Genomic DNA, 8555 nt, shown 5'->3' with positions numbered 1-8555 from the left:
TTTGGAATTTGGGAGGAAACCGGAGCACCCGGAGAAAACCCACGCAGAACATGCAAACTCCACACAGGGAGACCGGAGCTGTAATTGAACCTCTGCAGTGTGAGGTCAACGCACTAACCACTGGACCACCTGGCCGCCCTATGCAAATATAATATTGCTATTATTAATAAAAAGACAATTTGTATTTTCATCAATTGGTTCATAATAATAATAATATTGTTTGATTCTATAGTTATGAAATATACATTTATGATCAAGTGAGTAACAGAGCAATGCTTTCTAAATTTCTGTCGTGATAAATCAATATGAGTTGATCATTCAAATATTGTCTCTTTTTTCAAAACAGCTTTTTTAATTGCAGAGCTTCCATCGACTCTGTTTGCCTTTTCATTGTCGTTCCACATTCATACAGCAACAAAGTACAAATACTTAATTACAGTTCTGTACTCCCCCTGAAAAAAAGTTTTGTTTTCATATGGGAATTGATCTTCCTTTTCTTTTTAAGATAAAGATAAGATAAGATATCCTTTATTCGTCCCACACTGGGGAAATTTACAGCCTCCAGCAGCAAGAATGTATGTAGAAAGAAGAAAGGAGAAAGAGAAAAAAACCAACAAACAGTGCTTTTCTTGTTTTTTGTTGTTGTTGTTTTTTGCACAAGTACTGAACTTGTACATCCGAGTACGTTTGCCACTGCTGTTATTCTTTGTTCTCTGCAAAAGGGAGTGTCAGCAGCCACCACGATTGAAGACCCGCTCGCTCCCTCCTCCTGTTGGCCAGCAGGCTCGATCACATGAGCGCGGCCAGCCTTTATAAACTCTGCGCTGCAGTCACCTCAGCCTTGCACGGCAGTGGGTACCACAAACCCCACTGAGACGGTCTGAGCTTGTTGCTTTTTTTCCCCTCCTCTGTTGTCTTTTTTTTTTTTTTGCGTGTAAAATGACTTGTGTCCCACTCACGAGGGTTCTGGTGGCGGTGTGCGTGTGCAGCGCAGTGGTCCACGGCGTGCCGAAGAATAAAAGACAAAGTCACCAGCATCAGGTGTATCCTGATTACCGCCACGCAGACGTTATCAGTGAAGGTTTGTGCGTGCATTTTCACTCACTTAATCTCAGCAACTTTTTGCCATGACTTTTATTATTAGGTTCATCCTTTTTTTTAATGACGTTTATTGATCACCGTTTTTGTTTGATAATGTTTTAATTCCATGTGCACTATTATTCCATAGCCTGCCTTTAAAACTATTATAATCATCACATTGAATTGAGGATTGTCAAAAATGTAGATTTTTGACAATAGTTTGAATGTTTATTACTGTTTAAAAACTGTTTAAGCATTTCTTCAATATCCTTGATTTTCAGTTTAAAGTCCATTTACTAGCAAGCTGTTGAGCAACTTTTCACTAGTAAGACAAATCAATGTCCAAAAACAATAAATGCGACTTTTCAGTAAAGCATTTTACACCATTCCTTCCACAACTGGCACATTCTTCACAAGTGCAACACGCATTAGCTAAAATCTGTGCACTACGATTAGAGCGCTAAATGTTCAGTTGTAGAAATTTAGAATGTCGTTGTCACACAATTTTGCCTCACAAGAAACATGGGCCTGCCCTATTAGGGTACCAAAGTTGTCTTATTGGGATACATGCTCAAAGAAGCTGTTAGACTTTTTTTTCCGATATCCTTGCTATCTTGCTTCAGGTCCATGCACTAATGCACCATTTGTCCTATTGTGAGACAATTCAGCGCATTAGAACGGCTCGAGTGTACTAGGAGTGCGACTGTGTCTTACAACTACATTTTTTTTCTGCACTATATAGTACAAGTATATGTCACTTGTGAGCCAAAACTATTAGTGGACAATTTGGTGCGACTATTAGAGTCCTGGAGGGTACTAGTGTCGGACACCACCTATGAAAAGGGCCTAGTGGTGTTACTCGTGCAAACAAAAACAAAACAAAAACATGGATACATACAGTAGTAGTTCTACCAATGCACTAAACGTTCCCAGTAGTTTGGACAAAGAGCACACTATTACATGGACCTTAAGTTGAGTATCAAGGATATCAAATACATGCCTTTTATCTGGTCCTAATGTAAGCAACAACTCTCAATATGATGTGCAAGTGCAAGATTTTGTGCAAGCTTCCCCCAAATCTCAAACAAGCGGCAAACTACAACCACAAAAATGAACACGTATATATGAATCCGTTTCTTATAGTGAGGTCACCTATATGACGTGACCTGTAGATGTTTTTATGATCTCTACCGCAGTTGGCTGCGAGGAAAACGGTCGCTCATTCAGAGTCAACGAGCAGTGGGAGAAAACTTACCGGGGCAGCACGCTGCTGTGCACCTGCAATGGAGCGCACGGCATCAAATGTAAAACAAAGCCGGAAGGTAAGTGAGTTTTGTTTTTTCAATTATTACTACATTCATTATAATGGGAACATTCAACTTACTCTGCTGTATATAGTATTTGGCTTTATCCAGCAAGCAGTTAATTAAACTAGAGTGCATATTAATGCAAGAGAAATTAGTTTACAGGCAGCACTTCTGAGTACTATTTTGTTATGATGTTGTGCTTCCTTTTGACTTTTATTAGTGGAGGAGTCTTGTTATGATAAGCACAATGACCGGACATACCGGGTTGGGGAAACATATGAGAGACCAAAAGACGGAATGATGTGGGACTGCACTTGCATCGGATCTGGTCGGGGCAAGATCAGCTGTACCATCGCAAGTGAGTTACCTAAAATATGCTTTAGAGTTTCACGTGATCAACACTGACGTTCTTGTACAGAAAATGTCTTTGCTTTAGATTAGCTTTATCTAACTTGTGGATACAGGGAACCCTGTTTATTTGGGGGGGATACATTCCAGATCTACCCAAATATTTCAACTTAACAACACTTTTTAGAGTGCAACATAGCGTTACCGCCGAGATGATCATATAACATCACGATTACTCGATTACTGTAATGCCCTGTACTTTGGTTTCAGCCAGTCCTCCATTAAGCGCCTTCAGCTGGTCCAGAATGCCGCTGCTCGCCTCTTGACTGGTACTCGTAAGAGGCTTCATTGGCTCCCCATACCTTTTAGAGTTATTTTCAAGATCCTCCTCTTTGTTTTCAAATCTCTAAATAATCTCGCGCCACTTTACCTCTCTGAGCTCATCCGCCCCTACACACCTGCCCGGCGCCTCAGGTCTGTGGACCAGTCTTTGTTAGAAGTACCAAGAACTAAACTGAGTCTCGGAGGGGATCGAGCCTTTTCTGTTGCTGGTCCCTCTCTCTGGAATGACCTCCCACTGAACATTCGGCAAGCCTCCTCGTTGCCCATCTTTGAAGCCCTCCTCAAAACCCACTTGTATTCTTTTGCGTTCGACTCAGCATGATTTTACTGCTTGGTGCTTTCTACCGCCTTTATTACCATTTCGTCTTACTGTTTATTGTGTATGTTAAATCGCTCCATGTACAGCACTTTGTATGCAGCGATGGCTGTTTGAAAGTGCTCTATAAATACTGTTGACTTGACTTGACTTGACATCACTTTGACAAAATAAAATTAAACATATTTAGAGAGGTGAATAGACTATATTTAAATTCCAAAATGTTCAACCGAACCATGCATTTTATCTAACGAAAGTCTACCTTAATGCAATCGTACAAAGTGAAATGCCATTGCTGGGCAAACTGAAATTAACAGATGTTATATAAAGCTTTCAACAATGGCTACTAGCATAAACACAGACAAACAGGGCATACAACATAAGGGTGCACATTTAAGCATACAAATATTCAACCAAACCATAGAATTAAATTTAGCGAAAGGTCGCTAATCTTAACATATAACGTGACACACCAGAGAGAGGCTGATGGACATTAGCATAAATTCATCCATCCATTTTCTATATTGTTCAAACTCAACTCAACTGCATTTATGGAGCACTTTAAAACAACTACTGCTGTATACAAAGTGCTGGACATAAATATCATATATACAACAATAAATTAATACCGAAGACGGTAGAAAGCGTAAAAACAGTAAAACTAAGGTCAAGTCTGAGTCATGCTGAGTCAAACGCCAAAGAATACAAATGAGTTTTGAGACGAGTTTTAAAGATGGGCAGCGAGGGGGCTTCTCAAATGTTCAGTGGGAGGTCATTCCAAAGAGAGGGACCAGCAATGACAAAAGCTCGGTCCCCTCTGAGCCTCTTCTTAGTTCTTGGTACCTCAAATAATGTCTGGTCCCCAGACCTGCGGTGTGTCGTGGCGAAGGGGCTCAGAGAGGTAAGGTGGAGCGAGGCCGTTTAAATATTTGAAAACAAATACAGTCATACCTCGGTTTTCTGCATTAAAAACTCGAAATGTTTGGTCAAAACCCGATTTGGTCGAGAACAGAGACGTTCGAAAACCGAGGTTTGACTGTAATAGGATCTTAAAATCTGTATCTGTAGAATGTATAGTAAACTGATAAGGTTCACTAGAGCTGGAGTATATGCCAGCTGACAAAAGGTGGCGTATACCATGGACTGGTCGCCAGTCAATCACAGGGCAAATACAGAGATGGGCAATCATTAACAACAACACTAAGAGGGAACTGTACCACTGTAGTGACCTATTATAAAACTTCAAAGAGCATCAACACATTCAAGCCTGCGACAGCATTTCTTACAGGCAAAATACTCTCTCTCCTAGTTGAATGAACCTTATCACGTTGTCGTTCGCAGATCGTTGCCATGAAGGCGGCAGGTCTTACAAAATCGGGGATACCTGGCAGAGGCCTCATGATACTGCTGACTACATGCTGGAGTGTGTGTGTCTTGGAAATGGCAAAGGAGAGTGGACCTGCAAGCCTGTGGGTGGGTAATGTTTACTAAATGGACATGTTTTGACTGGTTGGATAGGCCAGCTTGCAAAGTCAATGAAACCACATCAACAAACTCAAAGACCAACTTGTGTTTAATATTGCTGTAAATATTTAACAAGCCAGTCAAACAAAGAGTGTGACGGCACAATAGTCCTCTTTGCTCATCTCGAAATCATCTTAATGGATTTCATAGCCAAGTCTCTCAAGCCTAAAATATGGGTTTAACTAAATAGAGATATTTCAACATTTATCCAATATCCATGTGCCCAGCTTGAGGCCCATGATCTGGTACCCTCTTTGTACTCACTCGTGAAACAATTCACTGCACTCGTGGAACCACTCTGTCTCAATGCTATGGTATGACATTCCTGCACACTAAGTGGAAGAAACTTTGGCGTATTGTGTAGAACATGTTACGAGTGAGGCAAAACTGTGCACTCGTTGATGTTTGCACACCGCTAGTATTAACAGTGAACTGCTAGATGTGAACTAGTAGAATTTTATAATGTCACTAGTAGCACCAGTAGCACACAGTTGTCAACTAGTCCATTGTTTTGCCTCTCATGTGGTTTCCTAGCATGCAATAGGTGTGGTACTAATGAGGACGAAGCACATACTAGTACATGGACATAAGAGTGGATACCAAAGATCTAATGAACGTCTTCTCATAGTCGTAAGGAAATTCAGCACACTAGTAGAACAACTTGGATGCAGTAAAACAACTGTCTCTCACTTCCAGGACTGTATGACATTTATGCACACTTTCACATCCTATTAGGACAACTACAAGTTCGTGAGGCAAAACTGGGCACTAGTTTTGTCTGCATGCTATTAATCCCATTCCTAACCTGTTAAATCGTAGAATTTTATCTCACTATTAGCACTAGTAACTTGCAATTTTCAAGTCGTGTTTCATTTTGCCTCACGAAAAAAATGTAGTTTTCCATCGAGTACGTATGCCAAAGTTGTCTTTATAGTGAGGACAAAGTTCATGCTACTATATGGACCTGTAGCTGGATATCCATGGCATCCATCATAAGGTCCATTAATTCGGACAGTACACCCTTTGGCCTGTCTTGTAAGACAATTCAGCACATGGATAGAACATCTGGGCGCACCTGTAGAACTGTGCCTTACTAGTAACTTTTGTCCACAACTGCCTTTCACGACTATATGACGTTCCTGTACACTAGTAGGACTACTTTGGTGACAACTAGTGAGGCAACGGATACAAGCGGCCGAAATTAGTTTTCTCCGCAGGGTGTCTGGGCTTTCCCTTAGAAATGAGGTGAGAAGCTCTGTCATCCGGGAGGGGTTCAGAGTCGAGCCACTTCTCCTCCACGGCGAGAGGAGCCAGATGAAGTTGCTCGGGCATCTGATTAGGATGCCCTCCGGAGGCCTCCCTGGTTAGGTGTTCCGGGCATGTCTCACCGGCAGGAGGCCCCGGGGATGACCCAGGACACGCTGGAGAGACTATGTCTCCCAGCTGGCCTGGGAACGCCTCGGGATTCCCCGGGAAGACCTGGAAGAAGTGGCTAGCGAGAGGGAAGTCTGGGCTTCCCTGCTAAAGCTGCTGCCCCGATGACCTGATCCCGGATAAGTGGTAGAAATTGGATGGATGGATGGATGGATGGATGGATGGATGGATAGTGAGGCAACTACAGTTATTCTATATTTTGGTGTTTCTAGTAGTAGTAGGGTCCAGGAGGCTACTAGTAGTGCATGACACATGCCTACTGGTTGAGCCTAGTGTTACTAGTGCAGCACAGTAGTATATTAGTAAGCTTTAATTGCATACAATTTGGCCAAACGTGCATACTGAATTGTCTTATTTGTGAGGACAAAGAGTGCACTCGTACGCGGACCTCAAACTAGAGATCCAGCATATCAAATAAATGCTGAAACAGTTTTCCATACATGCTTACTTTTCCACCCAGCTGAGCGTTGCTATGACAACAATGCTGCCTCGTCGTATGTGGTGGGGGAGACGTGGGAGAAACCCTACCAAGGCTGGATGATGCTGGACTGTACTTGCCTAGGCGAGGGAAATGGCCGTATCACATGCACCTCAAGGAGTAAGCTGATATACATAGTTTGGTCATGTTTTCGTAGCCGATTCTGACTCTTCTGGTTCCCCGCCCAGACCGTTGCAATGACCAGGACACCAGAAGGTCCTACCGCATTGGAGACACGTGGTCCAAGAATGACGCCAGTGGGCACACGCTACAATGCTTGTGTTTGGGAAACGGTCGTGGAGAGTGGAAGTGTGAGCGCCACAATGCAGGCCAAGGTGAGAAGGGAAACACTACACTCTTCACTTCGACCTGCCGTTGACACTTACCTTTGCTTTGATTTTTAACTGTCACAGGTTCGGTGGTGGTGAGGCCACTCCATCCTCAGCTGCAGACAGACCCTCCCATTGAAGGAACCTGCCGCACCGACTCTGGAGCCACCTATTACGACGGACAGCGTTGGATCAGAAGCCAGGGCAGCAAACAGATGCTTTGTACTTGTCTGGGCAATGGAGTCAGCTGTCAGGAGTGGGGTGAGTGCAATAGACAAGCTTCTCTACTTCGTTCGGGGGTTCGATGAAACTTTTTAAGACAAATATCTGGTAGGCTGTGCTTTGTTATTCCATTCACCAAATGACGAAGCATTAGGTGCAACTGCACAGTTTGTACGTTGTCTGGAAATGCTCCAGGTGGCAAAAGTAATCACACTATTTACTAATGTAAATTAGTAAAAAAAAAATGTAAGGGGAAAGGTCCTTGAGTGAAATAACTCTGGTAAAACGAGAAGTACTGACTCAACTCTTGTACTTGAGTAAAGGTTTCAAAGTATGGACTGAAATGTAATGTTGCATGATGTGTTTGGCATTGAAGAAAAGTGATCCTATAGCTTTGCTAACGTTGAAAACTGACACGAGCAACCTAAAAAGCGGCCGCCATCCTTGTGCTATTGAAAAAATAATAATTGAATGAGCACTTCAAAGACTCTAAAATCAATCACGAATAAGTTCCCATTTGCATTAGTTAAGTTGAGTTTTTAGTGCAAGTGTCAGCATTGTAAACATCCTGGTAATTGTGACCCACTGACGTCTCAGAATTTTGATGTGTGCGAGCAATCAATGGACATAACTGCAACCCCAAAAAGGACATTTCTCCGCCAGCACATCAGACAATTGTTCTGAACCTGTTGTGTTGTCAATAACGCACCCTGGTTCACGGGATATCTCAGTGAATCAATGTAAATAACAGCTGCGGTTGACTTAGCCTCCCTTTGTTTACATTGCTTGTCTGACTTCACATCTGGTTTTCATTGTGTTATTGTCTACACAAGCTTACTTCGTCAAAGTAAGCAGTGAAAAGGACAGATGTAGAGATGGGAGTAAAAGTAAAAAGTCTTCAGAAAAATACAAATGAATTCCAGGCATCTGATCAATCAACTTAAAAGGGAAGTCAAACCAATTTGTCTTGAGCATAAGATATGCTATGCACCCCCACTAGAGTCAACGGGGCATTCTTATTCAAATCTATCCGTATTTAGCCATTTCAGGGAGTGGCCATTTTGCCGCTTGCTACTGACTGAATATCACATCCAGAAATTCAAGTGACAATGACCAATCAGGGCTTACCTTGTAAACATCACATGACCAAACTCAGAAAACAGGTGAATCATTTT

General features: G+C 42.3%; 1 protein-coding gene across 1 annotated transcript in view; it reads left to right on the top strand.

The window, feature by feature from the left end:
- Positions 1-832: 832 nt before the first annotated feature.
- Positions 833-8555, top strand: part of fn1b (fibronectin 1b) — a 42037-nt gene continuing 34314 nt past the window's right edge. The window contains exons 1-7 of the mRNA XM_052062974.1: positions 833-1081; positions 2277-2402; positions 2608-2745; positions 4735-4866; positions 6812-6949; positions 7018-7164; positions 7243-7419. Of these exons, the coding sequence (XP_051918934.1) occupies positions 940-1081; positions 2277-2402; positions 2608-2745; positions 4735-4866; positions 6812-6949; positions 7018-7164; positions 7243-7419 (1000 nt within the window). The 5' untranslated portion in view covers positions 833-939. The remainder of the gene's footprint in view (positions 1082-2276; positions 2403-2607; positions 2746-4734; positions 4867-6811; positions 6950-7017; positions 7165-7242; positions 7420-8555) is intronic.

This window comes from Hippocampus zosterae, chromosome 4 (assembly GCF_025434085.1).
Source record: "Hippocampus zosterae strain Florida chromosome 4, ASM2543408v3, whole genome shotgun sequence".
NCBI lineage: Eukaryota > Metazoa > Chordata > Actinopteri > Syngnathiformes > Syngnathidae > Hippocampus > Hippocampus zosterae.
This window is presented reverse-complemented; position numbering and strand designations above follow the sequence as displayed.